This window comes from Panicum virgatum, chromosome 2K, assembly GCF_016808335.1.
Source record: "Panicum virgatum strain AP13 chromosome 2K, P.virgatum_v5, whole genome shotgun sequence".
NCBI lineage: Eukaryota > Viridiplantae > Streptophyta > Magnoliopsida > Poales > Poaceae > Panicum > Panicum virgatum.
The window spans coordinates 45,278,883-45,301,680 of record NC_053137.1 but is presented as its reverse complement, the minus strand read 5'-3'; the positions used below and the strand labels follow the sequence as shown (position 1 = coordinate 45,301,680).

At 48.1% G+C, this 22,798-nt stretch overlaps 2 protein-coding genes across 3 annotated transcripts; both read left to right on the top strand.

Moving 5' to 3' along the window:
• Positions 1 to 4,180: 4,180 nt before the first annotated feature.
• LOC120695676 (hydroxycinnamoyltransferase 4-like) lies at positions 4,181 to 12,474 on the top strand. Of its 2 annotated transcripts, none has more exons than XM_039978897.1 (3): positions 4,181 to 4,957; positions 7,407 to 11,104; positions 11,363 to 12,474. In XM_039978897.1, the coding sequence occupies exons 2-3, from the start codon at positions 10,676 to 10,678 to the stop codon at positions 12,236 to 12,238; spliced, it is 1,305 nt and encodes a 434-aa protein (XP_039834831.1). In that variant the 5' UTR covers positions 4,181 to 4,957; positions 7,407 to 10,675; the 3' UTR covers positions 12,239 to 12,474. The 2 variants fall into 2 exon arrangements, with proteins under 2 accessions (XP_039834831.1, XP_039834833.1); XM_039978899.1 differs by lacking the exon at positions 4,181 to 4,957 and adding an exon at positions 5,615 to 7,261.
• A 1,462-nt stretch (positions 12,475 to 13,936) lies between these two features.
• On the top strand, positions 13,937 to 18,643 carry LOC120695672. The gene is made up of 5 exons (XM_039978892.1): positions 13,937 to 14,217; positions 14,512 to 15,257; positions 15,694 to 16,023; positions 16,782 to 17,192; positions 17,827 to 18,643. Exons 1-5 carry the CDS (start codon positions 14,121 to 14,123, stop codon positions 18,283 to 18,285), a joined length of 2,043 nt encoding a protein of 680 aa, XP_039834826.1. The 5' UTR covers positions 13,937 to 14,120; the 3' UTR covers positions 18,286 to 18,643.
• Positions 18,644 to 22,798: the final 4,155 nt, after the last annotated feature.

Below are 22,798 nucleotides of genomic sequence, written 5' to 3'. Positions count from 1 at the left end.
TTTGTGTTACTGTCTTTATACGTTGATGATATTCTTATTGCTTCTAATGATAAAGTTACATTGGTGGAAGTTAAAGCTTGGTTATCTTCTAAATTTGACATGAAAGATATAGGAGAACCTTCCTATGTTTTGGGAGTGGAAATACATAGAGATCAGAATAAACAATTTTTTGGTTTGTTTCAAAAGACTTACCTTCAAAGTGTTCTAAAACGATTCTCTATGGAACACTGTAAATCTGTTAATGTACCTTTGGTAAAGGGAACTAAACTCAGTGAGGAATTATGTCCATGCACTCCTGAGGAAAAAGAAAGAATGAAAGGCATTCCTTTTTCTTCAGCTTTGGGGTGTCTTATGTATGCTATGTTATTCACACGACTTGACCTTAGCCATGCTATTGGAATTCTAAGTAGATATCAAAAGAATCCTGGGGAAGAGCACTGGAAACAAATTAAGCATGTGTTGCGTTATGTCAAAGGAACCTTGGATTATTCATTGTGTTTTAACGGTCATAATCTTCAGCTGCAGGGTTATACTGATGCTGATTGGCAAGGGGATTTGGATGACCGGAAATCTATGTCAGGTTATATATTCATTTTGGCAGGAGGTGCTATTTCTTGGTGTAGCAGGAAGCAAAATTCAGTTGCTCTTTCATCCATGGAAGCTGAATATATTGCTGCATCTGAAGCAGCAAAGGAAGGAGTATGGCTAAGGTAATTTCTTGCATTATTGAAGGTCGTGGAAAGTGCATCACAACCTGTCACTATTTTTTGTGATAATATGACAGCGATCAAGGTCTCCAAAGATCCAAAGTTTCATAGCAAAAGTAAACACATTGAGAGAAGGTACCATTATTTTCGTGATGTAATAAATAGGCTGAAAACTATTTGTTTGGTTTATTTGCCTAGTACCAGTATGGTTGCAGATCCACTGACTAAGCCATTTAGTCAGGAATTATTTTCTAAGCATGTTAGAGACACGGGACTTCAATTTGTTGATTGAAAAGTTTTAGCCAAGTGGGAGATGTTGGATTTTCTTATACGTGGCTTTCAACATTTATTTTATTTATATTATGGTTATTATCTACCTTAATGTGGAATTATTTATTGATGCGTATGATGGGGAATTATTGATGTGGAATTTAACTCGTGGAATTTATACTCGAGGTGCCGAGGATATTTGTGCTGGAACATAGTAGAGGAATTAATTGAGATCGACTCTACTGGAATATTTATTATGTATGTACATGTTTGACCCGGGTACAGCACGATGGAAAATGCTGAGTTTGTTTGCAGGATCGGCTCTGCAGGCTGTTAGCCCACATGATCAGTTTGGAATTGATCTCATATATATAATTGATCACGGCACATGACTCAGACATGTGTGCTTGGGACTATTATATTTTGGACTCGTAAAATTGGCATGTCTAATCGTGGTTGGTGACATGATTCAGGAGTCACATGGTTTTCTGAAACACAGGTGCAATATATATATATATATATATATATATATATATATATATATATATATATATATATATATATATATATATATATATATATATATATAACACCTGGAAGTGGAGTCTATAAATAGGTCTCTATTTTCCAGTCTCATTATGCATTGTGAGCGGCACCACGAAAAAAATAGAGAAATAGAGGGTAGACTGAACAGTCCACAATTTCCTACGAGGATCGGTTTAGCCTTGCTGGTGCCGGCGGCCCGGGCATGCCGGCTCGTACGGCGGTGCCAGTTGACGACTGAACTGCGTTCATGGGGACGCAACACAACCCACCGCAAGACCGAAAGGGCTCGTCGCTTCTTCCTTGCCCTGGCCCCTGGGCATATTGGTCGGCCACCCACCACTTGGTCCATGCTTGCTTCCGTTCCGAGTCGATGCCACCGGTTGATGGGGACCACAACGCAGTGTGTGATGGCTTGATGTACATGATGAAGACCTAGAAACTAGCTTGATGTTTTGCTTCTCCGGTTAATGGGGTCGGTGGAGTGTTTGATGCGTCCGTGCTTAGCCTGCTGCTTTAGTAGTCTGATCCGATGATGTCAAGCCTTGGTTTAACTCAGTAGACAGAAACCAAACACTCTGCAATTTGCCTGCTATCCTCTCCTCTTGAGTTAGTTTTTGTAAGTAAACGACATGAATGACGTCGATCCTTATTTATCTGGTTGCTCTGTCTCTTCCAGATTATAGCTCACTTTAATTTTATCCGAAGTCGAACATATCCACATTTGGTTAAGTTGTAATAAAATAATTAGCGTCTAAAAAATACTAAATAGATACACTATCACGGCATATTTCATTGTGGATTTACTGAAAGTAATTTGATACTGTAAATATTGATGCTTTTTTTCCCCAAGAAACTGATCGAGAACAAAAATGAACTATGCCAGTGTCATTACAATTTCGCACATCGTAACTCTACCGTATTTGAAGTGCGTCATTTCTTCTCGAGAAACTATGCCAGTGCCATTACAATTTCGCACTCATTCGAAACATGCTATTACGTACCCTTTCGATGACCAAAATGTCTTTATCTTCAACCTCCCACCCCTATCTCTGGCCGTGTTTGGTTAGATTTCATGGAATTTTTTTTCACCTTTGACCACTAATTTAGGGCATTAAATGAAGTCTAATTACAAAACCACCTCCACAACTCCCATGTAAACCGCGAGACGAATCTAATGAGGTCTTTGATCGCGTGATTAGAGGACAGTTACTGTAGCATCAATGTAGCAAATCATTAATTAATTACCGTCATTAGATTCGTCTCGAAAAGTTACATCCGTCCTTGAAAAAATTTTACAAATAGACTACATTTAGTACTCCATGCGGAAGTTCGTTTTTTTTTTAAATCTTGATTTGACACTTAACCAAACGCGGCCTCTTTCTCCCTAATCTCGATCGCCAGAGTGGTTGCCGAGAAGCTGCAGCCCCACTGGCGGCACGGCGCCCAGCCACTGCAGGCATCGTGCGCGCGGGGAGCAGCACCAGCGCGAGCCACGAAGGCCGGCCGGGTTTCCTGAGCGCTGGCCGCAACCACTACCCCTAACTTGTAAAACCCAATCCAACGCGGACAGGCAAGGCCAAGCACCAACCGAGCAATTGCCGCCTCCATCTCGTTCCCATCATCCGTCCTATGAGGACGACCGGCACTAGAGCCTAGGGAGCAGCACGAAGAGAGGCAGCAGCGGGGTGCGATGGAGATGGGCGGGGTGGTGATGGACGCGTGCGGCGGCACAGCGGAGCTACAGCCCAAAATCTCACACAAATAAACAATATTTGAGTTAAAAAAACACTTCTTTTTAAAAAAACCTACTGCAAAGTTTATCTCTTGAGCTCGAACTCTCTTGTCCTAAACTCCATCTTATTCTTAATTTCCCTCTTAAACCCTCGCTTCCTTAGTTCAACAAATCAGCTTCCTTTTCTCTAATCTCTTTACTCTCTCCTAAGCCCCCAAATGCACGTACGTGTGCACCTCTCTCACTCTCTATCTGTGAACAAAAAAAAAAGCCATGGCACAAGGCACAAGGCAGCACAGCACGCCACCACTCCCTTGCACGCACACTCATGCAACACAGCAGAGCAATAAATCTCTCTATTCTCTCTCATGCATGCACACTCAGAGCAAGTATCATAATCCTCTCCAAGCCAGCGGGGAGGAGCCACGTCATCGAAAAAACAGCCACGTTAGGAGAGAGAAATGGCAGCGGGCGGTAATCTTTTCGCCCGGCGTAGAGCAGCAAATCCAGGAATCTATCTCGCCGTGAAAAGCGGATTGCATTCAATGCAAATAGCCAGCGACCGGCTTTTTTTACTATACGAGCATTGATTACAGTGGGCGTTAAGTGACCTGGCAACGCTCATGCGCCGGCAGCCGGCGTTCTTAGAGCAAGTATTATGATCGCTCACAGCCGACTGAGATCCTCCGTGTCAGAGAGAGAAACGAGGAGAGAGAGCGCCGCGGGCGTCTCGCGGAGCGCCCGCTCCCGGTCGGCGGAGAGGCAAATCGCGCTTCCCATTGGCTGAAAGTGTTGCAGTGCATTGAATTCTGGCGGAACCCACCACAGTCGCACGCCACCTCACCGCAGCTCCCAGCCGGCTGCCGGCGAAATTATAGAACCTGCTCTTATAATCCTTGCTCTCACGCACAGGCACAAAGGCAGCGCCAGCTCTCTCATATTCTCTCTCTCACAATCTCTCTCTGTCGGCACTCATCTCCTCCACGCCATCTCCCTCCTCTCTTTCCTGCTCTCCTCCTCATGCAAGCACCAGAGGCCTCCTCCACTGAGCCTGCACCAGCGCCGGCGCATGGGTCCACACGTCAACGGCAGTAACTGCACGTGCAGTACGTCACTAATCTCAATCCTCCTCCTTTTCCCAACCACACGCCACCAGCTACTCCTTTCCTCTCCACCAATCAGCCAACAGCTCCCCTCCTTTCCATGGCAAGCACAACCTGCAGGAGCTCCCTCTCGGTCTCCTATTTCTTTTGCTTCGCCAAAATGTGCAACAGCCGCACCAGCTCTTCCACCGACGCTCCACCACTGCTCTAGTGGAGCAGTACGATGACGACGACCCCAAGCCCGGCGACCACGACGTCCCCCTCCATCTTCGAGCTGCCATGATGTTGCGCTGCTCGGGACGGCACTCCCTCGGAGCAGCACAACCACCAGCTAGCAGCCTCGCTAACGAAGACGGCGGCCATGAGCGCAAAGAGGACGACGCTGACACGGACGCCAACGCCAAGTCACCGACGGCCACGACGAGCAGTACCGCGAGCCGTAGCCCCGACCTCGCCGACGACCCAACCCAAGCTGACGCCGCGACCTGCCGCCCGCTGTCGCCGTTTGCCAGAGCTGCGTCCTCAACGCCGGGTACGACTACATCAAGCTGGACCGCGAGTCCCCACCGCGCCGGCCACGCCTTCACCGTCGACCCACGGTGAGCGCCGTCCCGCTCCCGACGCCCTAGTGCTGCCGACGTGAGCTACGGCCGCCAGGGGCGGAGGGCCTGTTATGGCGGACTATGGCGCTCGCCATACCTTGATTTTTTGACAAGTACCCCAGGTCTTTGACTGTTTTGTCGCCGGCAGCCATGAGAGCTCCGACTCGAACGTTCTGAGCAGAGAAAGAGGGTGCAGGGAGGAAGAAAAACAGTATTGGGCCATGTGAACCGTTATGTGTGCTGAACTGGACAGACGGATGGGCTCTTTTTTGTTTAATGGGCTGGCTCCGTCCATCAATATTCCCCCATCGAGTTCCACACGACGCTGCAACTCAACACGAGTCTCTTCGGAGGCATCCGAAAAAAAACTCAACACGAGGGATTGCCAATCGAAGAAGAAACAACAAGAAACAACGAGGCTGCGCGGGTCTCTGGGCGTCCGGCGGCGTGCAGCGGCGCCGCCACATCTGGCGAGTGTGCGATGGCAGCAAGCTGTGCTTGTTTCCGCGTCTGGCGAGGGCGCAAGCTGCCGAGAGCAGTGCAGACTTGTGCCACGAGCTCACGGCCGCGGCGGCCAGCGATTGAACCAGTGAAAACTGAAGAGGAATTATGGATCGGAATGGAAAAATGCAAGGTCTAATACGAAAGGTACATAAAGTGCAATTTGAATAATTACTTTTCAGTTTTCATTCATTTGTTTTCTTTTTTGCTTTGATGAATTGATGCTACCATTCTAAGTGAGTGGATGTTAGATCATCTCTCTATATGTTCTGTACCTCTAATTAAGCTCCATGCTTGGTCGATCATTACATTTTGAAATGTATTACATACTACTTTTAACTTGAATCTTAATCTTTTGACAATTCAACCTTGCCATACCTCGATTTTTTTTCGTCCTCCGCCACTGACGGCCGCCGATGACCCCTCCGTAGAGCTTAGGACCTCCGTCCCATGTTCTTGTGCAAGAGCCGAACGCCGTCGCCATTCGTTTCCCCGTTGCCGCCTGATGCCATCGCGGCCCGGCTACACCGGAGCTCCGTGAGCGTCACGGCGATGCCGCGGCCTCGGCTATGCCGAGTGCCCGTGCACGCATACGCTCGGCGCAACAGTGCCGGACCCTTTTTTCCTTCTTGGCCACCACTGAGCACACGCAGCCGCCGTGACCTCGGGTTGCCGAGCGCCCGCGTGCGTACGCACCGAGCACCACCCGAGCCGGGAACCAAAAGCCCTACCTCTGCGCCACTCTAACCTAGACGAGCTGCTCTGCCACGATGTCAAGACGACGACGCCGAGCTGAAACCGCTGCCGGGAACAACGATGACGTCAACGACCACGAACACGAGGAAGCCGAGCCTGTCCTTGCAGCACACTGCAGCCACAGACACACAGGTCTGCCACGACCGAGCACGGAACACACCCTGAGTCGAACCAAACATACACCCCCGTTCCATCATTGCCGACGTCGCGACGCGAGCTAGCCGTAGCTGGTCATCGCGAACGCGAACGCACGATTGACCTTGCCAAGCCTACTTGTGGTGCCACGGCCCCTCTACCCCGCGCTCTCGCCGCGGGCGGGCACGTCACGAACCGGCCATGCCGAGCACTGGGCACATGTATGCCGCCGGAGGCCGTCGCGCTTGCCACTGTCCTCGCATGCCCTGGGCACGAGCCAAGTCGCCGAGGACCAGTCGTCGGTGGACACCGCGAGCGCAAGCCAGTACAACCGTTCTTTTTCCGTAAATAATTTAAAGTTACAATTATCCAATCGTGCACGTGACACGCTTTTGTTCGGTAGAACGGACGCCGAGCCGTTCGTCGGACGAAACGTTGCCAACTCGTTGCCACGCGCCAACATCCTGCTAAAGGTGCCCATCGCGGTGCCGTTCCCTTTCGCTGAATGAGTGACAACGCGCGAACCGCCATCACGCACGTCGCGGCACTCTGGCCCCACGATGAGACCGCACATCACTGTTCGACAGCTTTCGGCGCCGCTCCGCACTGTGGCACCATGATTCTTTGCCACCCACGCCGGCTTTGCCGTCTCATCGCGTGTGTGACTACAACGCTGTCCCTCGCTACAGCGTTGTCTCTGTTCTCACACCAGTACCCCGTCACGTCGCTGTCGGCCACTGCCTCCTCTTGGTCTATAAAAGGCGCATTCGCATAGCTCCTTCATCACTCCCAACTCATTTCCAACCAACCTGGCTACCTTCCCAACCCCAGTTTACTCGCCCTATCTTTTCCACCAGAGCAAGGATTTGCTCGTCGCTCTCTCATCTTGACGAGCTCAATGTGCTCTTGGTAAGCACTACATGTTATCTGGCCCGATTCTTCTTCTCAAATTTATCTAAAATCAAGCTCTAACTGTCTTTGTTAATTTTATAAATTAAGAAGTTTAGTTTGTATTTATGGATGCTTTGGTTATTTATTTTGTGCCGCGTAATAGTCGCCGAGAGTTCGCGAACGACGACGACAAGAAGAAACCCGGAGGTTGGTGCCGTGAGATAGGAGATTCGTACCGCAAGCAAAAGCCCGGAGTACGTACCGCGAGCACGAGGACTAGTACCGCGAGCCGAAAATCGAAACGCGTACCGCGAGTTGATCTACCGGTTTGTTATGCGAAGGCAAGTCCAATCTTTTCCCTTTTGATCATATTTATACCAGTTTTTAAACACAATCCGTAGAAGCCTATTTAAAAGTGCATTCAATTGATCATATTTTACTGCTTGCTGTAGTTAAATACCCAATTGAAATGTCATACCTTGCTATTATTTAAATCCTGATTATTACTTGACAACCTAAGATTTTTCTCTAAATATGATTAGCTCTGTTTAGATGAATGCTTTGATAAATAATACTAGCATGCTTAAGATTTATTTATGCAATATTACTCATTGTTATTTATCAAATATAATTATTTACAAATGAGAAAAATGGGATGGTTGTTTTAAAAGGTGTGAGTCGAATTTATAAAGTATAATGAACATGATGATGATGATGGTGATTACCCAGAGATGGGGCGGAATAGGATCCATGTGTGGGACTGTTGGAGATTTGACTCGAGTCTATTTGGTTCGGTCTTGTAGTTATCCGCCTTGTCTCGATTAAGGACTGGTAATTGGTAGGATTCTAGTCAAGTATTACAATGCAACCATACGGCTAAATGGGTACTCGCCTTAGCTTATTAAGTCAGTCAGCCCGAGAGGATGCTACCGCTCGAGTGCTCGAGGAGCTCGTCGGTGTTGGGGTAGCTAACCCGGTCAGATGTATGGAGGCGAGGCGCTCCTACAGTCTGTCGTGTAGCATATTTTGTGTCTGGCTGATGTAATGGTTTTGTCATGTTAGCTTGCTGACACATCTAAGGAATTGTGTATATGCGCGCTAGCTACGCGCTGGCATCAAAGCGAAACATGTCATATGGGTAAAACTATTTGAATAGTCGTGCTCACGGTCAAGAGCGCTTGAACTAGACAGCCGGTTTTAGAGTTTTTAAAATCTTTTTGATAAAATGTAATTTGGGTCTGATTTTGGAAATGTCCAGCAAAAGTGTCGTGGGCTACTGCGCGGACGGAGTGTCCGGTAGCATTAAAAGTTGGACTCACTTTTTTATATATATACTCATAAATATGACTATATTACTCTCTTGCTAAAACGTCTTTACAAAAATTAACCTTGCATGGGTAAAAATCTGCTTTTCGCAAAATAAACCCCAACCACTTCCTTGGACTCTATTATGCATGAACTTTTATCCCTCTCCTAGGGCGGGGTTGGTCTTGCTGAGTACTTTGTACTCACCCTTGTCTGTGTTTACAGATCGCCAGAGAAGTCTACCTGTAGTCATCACGTCCGCACCCGACTTGTCTGTGGCGTGGGACATCACGATGCTAAGTTGCGATGCTGACTGTTTCATCAATGTTGTTTTAGCTTTAATACTAGCTATCTTCCTTTCTATTCTTTTTTTATTTTGGATTGAAATTCATAAACCACTGTCATACGAACGGTAATAATTCATTCTGCCTCCTGAAACTGTAATTGTACCACATATGGCTCCTGTCTGTGTAAGCGAGGGTCGTGACACTCGGCCTGCTCGGCGGCGGATCTAACAGCTGCTGAAGCACGGGCGGGGCAATGCGGTGGCAGGGGGGCTAGTAACACGTGGGCGGCCAAGCAAGCTAGGACGGCCGTGGACACAGCGGAGGTGGCGGTCGCGCCGTTCCTGCTCAGGCCGTGCAGCCCCGGGCATGGCGGGAAGCGATTCACTGCCGCGATTGGGAGATTCGAGAGGTGGCCGGGCCGGGCGCGGTGGAACAGCGGCGCAGCTCGCCGCGGCGGCCCGCACAGCCCGTCGTCGGGGCTTCCGTGCCACGGCGGCCACTCCGATGGGTCAAGATAGGGGTGAGAGAGTTGAAGAATAGGGCATTTTGATCCGAATATTTTTATAAATACATCGAAAGGATACGTAACGGCATGTTTCGAATATATGCGAAATTGTAATGGCACCGTCATAGTTTCTCGAGAAGTAATGTCGCGCGCTTAAAATAAGATAGAGTTACGATGGCACAGATCTAATTAACCCTTAAATTTAGAACTGTACTCCTACCTATGTGTCGATGTGCTTGCCATTGCTGACGTCATGAACTGATGATAAAAAAAAATCGTAAGCATACGTCAAATGGTCGAAGAGGGTTTGGTGGGGGTGCAAGCATGGCACTACGGAAAGGGACGCCACTACGCTAGTCCCAACTGTCGCCCATAGATCCACGCCTCAATGCCACCTGCACTGCACGCCGCCGTTGCTTATTTTTGCTCATGTCACGGCCGTTCTTCAGTACCTGCCAACGTGTCGAACACGCGCAGAACAATAATTGGTAGTACAGAAATCTAAGGTAAGGTAGGATGGGAATTGGGATAGATCGAGGGGGGTGGTGTGGATGTGAATTGTGATGAGCCGCATGGACACAGTGACACAGTGACACTACTGTGGCTGACACCACGGACGAAGTCCTGCCTGGAAGACTGATGAAAACAATGGCCGATGGGGCTGATGAACGGTATGCCAAGAAATTAGCAGCCGGCCATCCTAGCTTCTTAGACTTCGCTTGCTAGTCGATCGGTATCGTCAGGCGACCAACCACGAGCTCCAGTGTGTTCTGATAGACCTGGCAGGCTGGCACCTCTTTGCCAGTTTCGCGTCGCAGCACCCAACAACTCATGCCCTGTGTGTCTCGTTATTTGTACTTGGATGCATGGGTAAGGACGAAACTGACATCTTAACAGTGTTGAGAGTGGCCGTAAAAAAAAATTCAGCGTGTACGCTTTATGATGCGTGTGCGATCTTGGATGGGTTGAGTCGTTTCTAACCACAAATTAAAGCCAGCATCTGTCCCAGACGAAAAGGCTTGAGCCCAGCCAAGATCAGGGCACGCTTGATGCGCTCGAGACGGCGACATTCTTCTGTGACCGCATGAGTGATCGTCATAGATCGGCCATGAAATGAGCAGGCCGTCCAAAGCAAGGCCGACTCAACAACCCCCTCTCCTGGAAGATTGTTACCGGACCAAACCCACATTGCAACCCCTATAAATCCCCTACTCCCTCCCATGGAGTCGTTGCACTCACCTCACGCGCCACACTAACTAGCTAGAAGTAGGCAGCCACAGGACCAAAAGCCGGAACGCTCTCGGCGCGCCACAGACATCTATCCGGTCGTCGACGATGGCCGTCGAGGTCGTCACGTCCGAGCTGGTCCCGCCGAGCGAGCCCACGCCGCGGGGCGCGCTCTGGCTGTCCAACCTCGACCTCGCCGCCCGGAACGGCTACACCCCGACGGTCTACTTCTTCTGCCGCCCCGACGACGGCTTCTGCCGCGGCGGGGCGGGCGGCTTCTTCTCGGCCGACGCCCTGCGCGCGGCGCTGGCCGCCGCGCTGGTCCCGTTCCACCCCTTCGCCGGCCGCCTCGGCGCCGGCCCCGACGGGCGCGCCGAGATCGACTGCAACGCCGAGGGCGCGCTCTTCGTCGTCGCGCGGTCCGCGGCCGCGCTCGACGACGTCGTCGAGGGCTTCGCGCCGTCCGAGGCCATGCGCGACATGTTCGTGCCGGCGTACGCGTCCGCCGGCCCCGGGGCACCCCTGCTCCTGCTCCAGGTTAACTTCTCTCTTTTTGAGCAAAGCGGTTTCGTTTTTTTGGATGGAGTTCGTGCATACGTGCATGGCATAGTTCGAGTGAAACAGTGAAATTGTAACTAATCCGGACAATCACGTACGTGAACTGCGATTAAAAAAACAAAAGAAATGGGCACTTTTAACTGAAAACGAAACTGAAGACGACTGAGACGAAAAAGTTGGTCAAAGTTAAAAAGGAGATGGACTAGCAAACATGGTTCATACGTGTCTTCCCGACAGATCACCTTCTTCCGGTGCGGCGGCGTGGCGCTGGGCACGGCGATGCACCACTTCGTCATCGACGGCCGCAGCGCCTTCAACTTCATCCTTACGTGGGCCGCCATCGCCCGCGGGGACGCCGGCGCCGCCGTGACTCCGTCCCTCGACCGCACGCCCCTCCGGGCGCGCCCGCAGCCGACCGTCCTCTTCGACCACACCCACGAGTACGGCGGCGGCGGTCGCCGGGTGACCTCCGCCCGCGGGGCCAAGGCGGAGTACGCCAGCGCCATCCTCATCGTGAGCGGCGCGCAGGCGGCGGCGCTCCGCGCCCGCGCGGGCGCGGTGTCCACCTTCCGCGCGCTGGCGGCGCACGTGTGGCGGTGCGCGTGCGCGGCGCGCGCGCTGGCGCCCGACGCCGAGTCCCGCCTGTACACGATGGTGGATATGCGCGGCCGCCTGTCGCCGCCGCTGCCGGAGGCCTTCTTCGGCAACGCGGTGGCGCGCGCCTCGGCGTCCGCCCGCGTCGGCGACCTGCTGGGCGGCCCGCTGGGGTTCGGCGCGCGGCGGCTCCGGGCGGCGACGGGGCACGGGGACGCGTACGTGCGGTCGGTGGTGGACTACCTGGAGGCGGCGGACCCGGCGGCGCTGCCGCGCGGCGGGCTGCCCGGCACGGACCTGCGGGTGATCAGCTGGCTGGGGATGCCGTCGTACGACGCCGACTTCGGGTGGGGCGAGCCGGCGCTGCTGGCGCCGGCGCTCATGTACTACCCGGGGTTCGTGTACCTGCTCAACTGCCCGAGGAAAGAGGGCGGCGTCGCGGTGGCCGCCGCGCTGGAGCCCGACCACATGGAGCGCTTCAAGGAGCTCTTCTTCGAGGAGCTGGCCACGCTGGTGTGAGAGCTAGCGTGACACGGACACGGTTCGATTCGTTCATGTGTGTACGTGTATTGCGCATGTTACCACTTGGATTATTATAAGTTGCCACTATGCTAGTAAATGACCATCGCCTGTATATCGTGTACGTGTGCATATTGTAACGTGTACCCATGAAACCGAAGCAGATTGTTTATACGCAGTCATGCAATGTACGCACTATACGAACACGCGCGGCCCAATAAATGTTTGATTTTCCAGTGCGCACAAGGTGAGAAAAGAATCTCGCATGCATGCAGTGCTAAATAAAATCTATTTGTAAAATCTTTTTAGGGATGAGTATAACTTTTCGCGACGAATCTAATGACAGTAATTAATTGATATTTGACTACAGTGATGCTATAGTAACCATCTTTTAATCACGTGGTCAAATGTATCATTAGATTCTTCAGGATTCCTAGCGTAGGGGTTCTGGAGTTGGTTTTGTAAACTGGCTTTATTTAACACCGTAATTAGCGGTCAAAGTTTTCTAGTACTCCCTGGTACAGGGAACCAAACAGGGCAACTCAGTGCGTGCTAGCAGGCCCCTTACGATGCATGCATGCGGAATCCGGCATGGAAGAAGGTGCTCTACTCGTATTATTTGTTCTATATGTAAATTAATTTGTTCCATTCGTACGATTTGCTCCAGGTGTATATATATTTGTTCTGAGAGTTTGTACAATTTGTTCTATAATATTATGGGTTTGTTTGGAACCGTGGTATGCGGAAGCGGGTGCGTATAAGCGGAACAAGACTCTTCTCTTGTTTCTCGCGTTTTGGCCGCTCCCGGTTCATTTGCCCGCTTCTCACATTGAGCGCGGCTGTCCAACATGCGTTCATTGGCGGGATTTTTTATCGCTTTTTCCGCTGAAATGTGTCGCAGACGCTGTCCCAAACAAGGTCTATATAAGTTGTTCGACACGTCCGTGATTTTGTAAATTTTGCTGTGCGAATTTAGCCCAATAACATTTTTTGTCCCACACCCGATAGCATGCACGATCTAAGGAGAATGAACGTGCCCCACTTATGATCCATATTATTTTTTATTTGTTTTATTTTCCTTTCACTTTCCATTTTGTACTCACTTCATTGCTCCAATCATGAAAGTCTATTATTACATAATATTTTTAAATTGCTCCAATAGTTAATTTTATCGTTCCTTTGGTATAGTTCTATTGCTGTAGTAGTAAAAGGGTCATTGCTCATTGTTATATTCGTATGATTGCGAAGGTGAAATTATAATATTTATTTGAATGTTCATTGTAAAAAAACCTATTGTTCCATGGCGCCTTCTGAATTTTCTATCAGCAAAAAGTTATTGATGCCTTTTAGCAATAAATGGTAGACTTTTCTGATATATTTTTCATTTCAATACCCATGAATTGAATTGGTATTCGTATAATATCCATCCATTCTAAGCAAAGCCTAGATACAAGTTCCAGCACTATAAATAGATTTACACTCAACAAATAGATTTACACTCAAAAGTCCAATGCATAATGTGTCTATATCTCTCCAAACGTAAATCTTATAGATAGAATTGTGCGTAAAATATTTGGACGTATTTGCTGTGAGTTAGAGAGTGGGTTAAAATTTTACGGAACCAAAAGGCTCTTTTTGTAAACAGCCCCAAGACTGCCGCGGCGACGTCCAGGTCTCTCGCGCCACCTGGCGGCGAGCAAAGGGTCGAGCGGGGCGGCCGCCGCTTACTGGTGCGAGGAAGAGGAAACGGCGCCTCTGACCTCTGCTTAATTTTCCCGATAACCTCTCGCCCCCCTTGTTTCGGTTTGGGTTTGGCAATCACAAAATCCTTCCCCCTCTTCTCCGCGCCGCTACCAAACCGAACCTCTACCGCAAACCCGCAATGGAGCTGTCCTACCTTCGCCGAGCAGCCGACGATGACGTCGAATCCGGCCGTCTCCGCCGCTTCCCCGACCTTCCGCCGCCGCCGCTGCCGCACAGTAATGCGACTGCACTCTCGCCGTAGCCCTGATGTTACGATTTGTGGGTTTCCATGAAAACAAATAAATTTTTGAGGGCAGAGGATCGTTTCTTTTTTGTTGGGTAAAACTTGCGGTTTCTTACTGTTTTTTTTTTACCACGCGGTTTCTTACTGTTGGTTCAGTTTTATCTTGGTGTTTTTTTCTTTTACGAGATCGCTAGATGTTCGATTCGGCGGTGAGCATTGAGAGATCTGATGGCATCGAAGTATTTGTTCCTGTTCATCTGACGCTTCTCCTGCCTCCGGGAAGCAGGCGACGCCAATGCATCCCTGATCGACGCCGCGCTGGCGATGAGGAGGGAGGAGCTGCTGTGGGAGCTCAACGAGGCGCGCATCCGCCATGGAACGATCTTGCGCGAGCTCGCCGAGACGGAGCACGCCATGGGCTTGACCGCCGCCAGCCACAATCCTGTGCCGGCGCTCCCGTCGTCGCAGGACTACTGGCGTTGCAGGACGCCGTCGGTGCCTGCGTTGGAGGAGGAGCCTCCTCTCCGCACGCCATGCTCAAGCGCCGAGCATCCTCCTCGCGGCTGCAGGGGCCCTGCGGCGGTGAGAGCGCCACCGGTGTACCCGCACGTGGAGTGGTCGCCGTCACCGGTGCCGCAGGCACAGCCGGCCAGTGACGCTGAAAAGCAGCAAGATTTGAGATCACCTGGGGCCAGGATGAATCCATTTGGTCGCAATGTAGAACCGTGTCGATTGCCGGACAAGCAGACTCTGGCAGAAGAGGCCTCTGTCTCTGTGCCACTGGTGGCTAATGCTGAGGCCAGACCTATGCTGCATGAGGTCACACCAGGACACAACGATGCTGCTGGTGGAAGACACAAGGATAGTGTGAAGGATGGCGATGACATGCACCCGTTGTATGAAAGTGGAAACCAGAGCAATGTGCAGAGGAGAACTGCAGAAACCACTCAGGTGGATGAGGTCAATGGAGCAATGCTGCAGCCTGGTCAGTACAGGATGGTAGCTCAGTATAAGGAGCGAGAGTTCATTGCGGTGAGACTACCATTTTCAGTTTTTACATTACGCTTTCCTTATCGTGTTTTCTTCCTAATATTTCTGCAGAACATTGCTAAAGAGAGATTGGTTCATGATTATCTGATGCATGTTTTTGTGATACAGTACACTCTTGAACAATACCAGTCCTCCTTGAACCATGGGATACTCTTGTGATAATATATGCAGGACTAGTATAAAATTGGAAGTTCAGAAAACATACTGTAACATTCGTATTGAGCTATTTAGGCATATATTGAAAGCAGAAGCTGTACTAGTTTTTCTAGTTCACTAGTGAAGTTTGGAATAGATCAGGAGTACAGCCAATGGGGTTTAACTGGAATCTATCAGTCTATACTAGATTGCTTGTTCCCTCCACTTTTTGCGATGCATCAATATTCTTTACTTAACTGTAAACAACTTTTGTTTCATACAGCCAATACCTGAGCAGCGACAGCTGGGCAATGGCGTTGAGCAGCAGCAGGAGTGCAGGTCACCTGGGGCGGGAGCAAGAGCCAAAGCCGAGGAAGCAACATCAGGACACCAACAGGCCTTTGGTGGAGAACATAAGGCCGATGTGGAGGATGGACATGGCGTGCAGCCATTGGGTGAAATCAGGAACCAGAGTAGTGGGCAGAGGAAGGTTGCGCATTCTGCCATGGAGGGTTGGAGCAATAAACCTGCCCGACTGCCTGGTCAGCAGCACAGGCCGGCAAGTCTGGACAATGCAGCTTACAATGAGCAGAAGAAGGTAGAGTTCAGTGAGGTAATAAGCTCATATTTTTCAGCATTTACCATTCAACCCTGATTTATTTTGTCATTTATCCCCTCAGAATTTTGCAAGAGTAATTGAGTAATGAAGACCTCCTGCTTGTTTGTTGTGATTGTTGTACACAACTTTCCTGAACATTATTTATGTCAATGGTTGTAGTTTGACCATGAAAAAAACTCCTGTGTACTAAATTTAGTACGTCCTGAGTCCAGGTAGATTACAGTTCAATATTGCATGTCTGAGAAAAGTTACTAACATACACGTGAGCTAAATTTGCTAATTCACAAGTGAAATTGTTTAAAGAATAACCCAAAACCCTCTAGAGTACATCTTAGATTCTCTTTTGGTTATATGACGTAAAGTTCCTTCAGATGTACAGCAAAATATAATACTATGTGCTCCTTGATCCTTATGCAGATTCCTTGTGCATATGGAAAGTGATGCTGGTAGACTTTATTTCCAGTTCCATCTTGTGGTCAAATCATAAAATTGTGTATGATATATGTACGACTAGTTTAAAATTGGAAGTTTGGAAAACACAAACATTCGTATTGAGCTATTTAGGCACATTGAAAGCAGAAGCAGTACTACTTTTTCTAGTTCACTAGTGAAGTTTGGAATTGATCAGGAGTACAACAAACAGAATTTACCTGGAATCTGTACCAGTCCATACTAGATTGCTTGTTCTCTCGAATTTTTACGATGCATCAGTATTTTTTACTTATGTGTAAACAAATTTTTGTTTCATACAGCCGAAACCTGAGCAGCGACAGCTGGGCAATGGCATTGAGCAGCAGCAGGAGTGCAGGTCACCTGGGGCGGGAGCAAGAGCGCATTTGTTTAACAGCAATGTGAAACTTTGCCTATCACCAAGGAAACGGTCTCCGCTGGAAGATACCTTGGTTCCAGTGGCAGCCAAAGCCGATGAAGCGGCATCAGGACACCAACATGCCTTTGGTGGGGAACCTAAGGCCAATGTGGAGGATGGACATGGCATGCAGCCATTGGGAGAAATCAGGAACCAGAGTAGTGGGCAGAGGAAGGATGCACAGTCTGCCATGGAGGGTCGGAGCGATAAATCCGCTCAACTGCCTGGTCAGGACAGGCTGGTAGGTCTGGAGAACGCAGCTTACACTGAGCAGAAGAAGGCAGAGTTCGGTGAGGTAAGCTCATATTTTTCAGCCTTTACCCTTTAACCCTGATTTATTTTGTCATTTATCCCCTCAGAATTTTGCTAAGACTAATTGATTAATGATGATCTCCTGCTTGTTTGTTGTGATGTGATACACAACTTTCCTTAACATTGTTTATGTCAATGGTTGTAGTTTGACCATGAAAAAACTCCTGTGTACTGAAGTACTTCCTGAGTCAAGGTATATTACAGTTCAATATTCTGAGAAAAGTTACTAACATACGCGTGAGCTAAATTTGCTAATTCACCAGTGAATTTGTTTAAAGAATAACCCCAAACCCTCCAGAGTACATCTTAGATTCTCTTTTGGTTATATAAGTAAAGTTCCTGCAGATGTACAGTTCAATATAAGACTATGTGCTCCTTAGTCCTTATGCAGATTCCTTGTTCATATGGAAAGTGATGCTGGTATTCATCTTGTGATCAAATCATAAAATAAACCCTGATGTTGATTGCATATTTAGATAATTGAAACAAGTGAGACATCAGTGCACGTATCATAAAGACATAGGCTTCTTGTTCTGTCCATGTTTTGTTGTTGTTGAGATGCAGCATTTCTGGGTTACCAATTCCCTGGATTCTAAACGAACTTTCCTCTGAAACAGCCTGCACATGAAGGAACATCCGCCGGGGTGAAGAGAAAGCTGAATGCGGCAAGTACACCAGTCAAGAAGAAGCTCGGGAAACATAGCTGCGCCATCTGCCATGTGAACACGTCCAGTCCGCGCCACCTGGAGGAGCACCTGGCCGGCAGGATGCACCAGTACACCGTCACCGCACTGCAGGCATCGAGGAGCGACGCCACCGCGCCCAGCACGGAACTGACGCCGGATGGCAATGGCAAGGAGAACGCGGCAGGGAGCGGTGGGCCGCAGCAGGGACAGGGAGGGAAGCCGCCGCACCGCCAGGATGCTGCCGGCTCGGGGAAGAAGGCGAGCTGGAAGACGAACCCCGAGCTGTACTGCAAGCTCTGCGACCTGCAGTGCAGCAGCGAGATCATGCTGGCGCACCACCTCGGGGGGAAGAAGCACAGCCAGAGGTGCCCGGACGGGAGCGCCACCTGAGATTAGGGGCCGCGGCTGCAGTTGGTTCGCTGTTCTTGGTTCGCGGGGGAAGAAGCTGTGTGGCAAGACGTAGTTTCTGGGTATCTCTGGCTTGGCTTGCGGCTGCAGGGTTTCTCGGGGGAAGAAGCTGTGTGGCAAGACGTAGTTTCTGGGTATCTCTGGCTTGGCTTGCGGCTGCAGGGTTTCTTTTGCTTTTGCCGTGCATTTTGTGGCTAACGAGGATCTCTAGTGTCTAAAGTAGGTGACGCCGCTAGGTTAACTTAAACCGGGTCCTAGTGCACTTTTAATTTGTTATTTCTCACGTTGGTAACTTTGCGATAGTGTTCTGCTTGTTAAGGACGTTGTGCGTCGTTGTTGATGTCAGGTGCCGCTGATTTGGCAATGGTTTTTTTTTATCGGTGTGGCAATCGGAGTAGCATCTTTGATTTCGACGGCGAGGGGACGGCGGGTAGGTTGTCGCGGCCAGCAGTAGCGCCCGTTGGCAGCGAGTGGCGACTGAATTGCATGCGTTTACGTAGCGTCCTCCTTTTAACCTCCAACACAAAATCTTTTCAAAATGGAGGGTGTTCGATCCAAGTGCTAATATCTGAAACTGCTAGAATTTAAATATTAGTTTATCCAAACGGAAATGCTAATGAGATGGACTAAATTTTAGCTAAGAGTTAAAAAAATTAGCAAGAATTAGATGCTAATACATGCTACGTTTAGCACTCAACTTTAGCTCATTCAAACCGACTTTAACTTACACCCTAACTCTTAAAGACTTAGCTTAAGAAATCAACTTCAATTCTCCGAGTTGGCATCCCGGTTGTCAAGGTTTCTCTTCGGTGAAGGCAAGTAAACGTAGCGATGTGGTCTACCCTCTTTAATTTTTATTATTTAGAAGAGTTAAAGGCCGATCTCTCGATTAGGACTCGCTTCGGGTACCGGCTTACCTCTGAAATGGTCAGGAGACTCCGGTCAACGGCTCTATGCTATATCCGAACGTGGAGGATTACAAAGTACCAACAAAGCTGTCACCACCTGCGGCCTACCTCTAACAACCGTGGGATATAAGGCAAACGAAGGTAACCCTTAGTCCAGACACCACGTCTGCGCTACTGATTACTACTGCAGTCTAACTACGTCTGTATACTCGTAGCAAACTCTATTACCAGATTTTAGTTTGAGGCATATTTCATAAAAAATTAAACACAAGATGCGAGCTAGTTCTAGCAGCAGGTAGAAGAACACAAATAAAATTAGATGGGACATGAACTCACATTCGGGTTGATGTCGCTAGTGTTGCTGCAGCGAAGAATCGACGCCGTGCAGATCAAAGATGAGGCAACGCAATTCGAGCGGTCGCGTAGAAGTGCTGCCCAGAAACCTTATTGCCACTCCTCGTGCAGGCTTCACGACGGCAAGGGCTCGGAGATACCGCTCACCCTCCTCCTCGGTGCACGCTAAGGGAAGAGCAGGCGAGATGCAGCACCTCGACGGCACAGCACTGCAAGAGGTGGAAAATAGCAAAAGATTGAGGGTCCTCCACCTGAATGCTTTCAATCCATTCATATAGGTGTGGCTGCCCTTAAGGAGCCGTTTTATTCTCTTTAACGATGCCCATAAAAGACATTAAAATGCATTCAGGATGACCAGAGCAATTAACTAGGTATTCTGGAATTAATCAGTCATTAATTAGCACTTAATCAGTGCACAACGGTTCAAATGTGAGAGACACAAGTGGCAAGTCAGCTGTCACCCAGACATAAATCCGGACATGGGTTCGGACATCTGATCAACAACCCGGATATTCCGGGTGTACGTCCGGATACTCTGGAGTCAACCACATGTTGCTTTGGAATTCTCCTAAATGAGCCAAATTCCAACAATCCCCCACGCCAATACCAAAGTAAGAAAAGGAAGGAAAGAGAACACTGTGTTGTAGCATTGTTAATATACTAGTCTTTTGGTATGAGTCCCGTACGGGTTGAACTAATACCTAGAGTAACAAGATTAATCTTTCCACAACTGAAGAATGGACTAGGCCTTGAATTCTTAGTCATATGTGGGCAGACTTCAGCTGAAATCACAACTGATACTAGGTTGCCAAAACAACCTCGCCTAACCGAAGCATTAATGGTCTGCTCCCATATCTTTTCATGAGCCTTTATAAGAATGCCCAATTCTCAATAACTGCGACCTACAATTGGGCTCAAATAGGTAAGTCCGTCAATAGCTCTCTTAGCCATTCAGCCTCATTAGTAGCTATTTCAAGTGCTACAAGCTCTGCTTTAGTGGTAGATTTTGTTAATACGGTATGTTTGCGATACCTCCACGAAACTACAACACCAGCAAGCGTAAACACATAGCCACTCGTGGCCTTGGTCTCATCCGCATCTGAGATCCAATTGGAATCACTATATCCCTTCAACACTGGCGGATATCCCGAGTAGTGAATTCCAATCGAGGTTGTGCCTCTCAAATAGCGCAACACTCATTCAAGTGCCTTATAATGATCATCTCCAGGGTTTGAAGTAAACCGATTTAATTTGCTCACGGCATAGGAGATATATGGTCCCGTGGCACCAGCTAAATACATTGGTGACCCAATTATTTGTGAATATCTCAATTGATCTTTTCCCTCACGTTCAAAATTTTTTAAGTTTTATACTTGCATCATATGGCATGGGAGAGACTTTATAGTCCTCAAAGCCAAAACGACTTAGTATCTTCTCTGTATAGTGAGATTGATTCAAGGTAATCCCATCCTCACTTTTGATCAACTTAATATTTAGATCTGCTGGTCCTAAATTTTTCATGTCAAAACACTGAGACAAAAATGACAATCTCTTCGATTATAGCAGTGTTGGTTCCAAATATTAATATGTCATCAACATACAAACACAATATCACTCCCTGATCCCCACCATAACGGTAATACACACACTTATCTGCTTCATTCACGCTGAATCCTGCAGATGTTAAAGTGGTGCCAAATTTTTTGTGCCATTGCTTGGGAGCTTGTTTGAGGCCATACAAGGATTCTATCAATCTGCACACTTTATTCTCTTGCCCAGGAATGTTATAACCATCCGGCTGCTCCGTATATATCTCTTCCTCTAACTCTCCATAAAGGAAAGTCGTCTTCACATCCATTTGATGGACATGTAGAGCATAGGAAGTAGCAAGTGCAAGAAGCACTCTAATGGTGGTAATCCTGGCAACTGGAGAGTAGGTATCAAAGAAATCCTCTCCTTCTTTCAGAGTAAATCCCTTGGCCACAAGCCTAGCCTTATATTTTTTAATAGTACCATCAGGTCTTGATTTCTTTTTAAAGATCCACTTACATCCAATTGGTTTACACCGGCAAGGACGATCAGTAATCTCCCAAGTACCATTTGACATTATGGAGTCCATCTCACTACGGACTGCCTCTTTCCAGTACTCAGCACATGAGATGCATAAGCCTCAGGAAGAGTTTTTGGCACATCATCCACAAAGATAAACAATAAAGTCGTCACCAAAAGATTTCACAATGTTTTGTCTCTTACTCCTTCGAGGAGCATCATCGACTAAATGTTCATCTTCAGACTTCACATCATTTGGTTCAGGTTGAGTATAGTTCTCTAAACTATGCTCATGAGTATGCTTATTCTTGCTCTAAGAAGTGCTACCTACTGCTCTCATAGGAAAAATATCCTCAAAGAAAGAAGCATCTCTAGACACCATAATGGTATTCCCATTTTGCTCAGGAGTATTAGATTTTACTACTAAAAATCAGCATAACCCAGAAACACGCAAATTACTGTTTTGGGGTCCAAGCATTCTCTTTTTTGGCTCAGATAAATCAACCTTAACCAAATAGCCCCAAGTTTTCAAAAAGCTAACATTGGGTTTCCTTTCGTTTCATCCCTCATAGGGAGTGACTGCTTCTCTATTTTTCGTCACAACTCTATTTAGAACGAAATTTGCTGTTAAAATAGCCTCCCCCCACCATTCATAGGGCATACCGGCACTCTCCAACATGGCATTCACCAAGTCTGTTAATATCCAATTTTTCCTCTCAACCACCCCATTAGATTGAGGTGAGTATGGTGGTGTTACTTCATGGATTATACCATGCTCAACACAAAATTGAGAGAAATCATTGGAGATATATTCTCCCCCATGACCATCACGCACTCATTTGTTTTTTCTCTCAAGTTGGTTCTCAACCTCGGCCTTATAAATTTTAAAGTAGTGTAAAGCTTCATCTTTAGTTTTCGACAAATAAATGTAGCAATAACGAGTAGCATCATCAATAAAAGTCATAAAATATCTCTTGCCTCCTCTTGTCAACAATCCATTCATTTCACACAAATCTAAATGAATAAGATCTAATGGTGACAAGTTTCTCTTTTCCTCTAAACTTTTGAAAGGTTTTCGAGGTTGTTTTGCTTGCACACAAGATTGGCACTTTGATCCTTTGATAATATCAAACTTAGGAATTAACTCTAATTTGGACATTCGAGCAATTGTGTCTATGCCAATA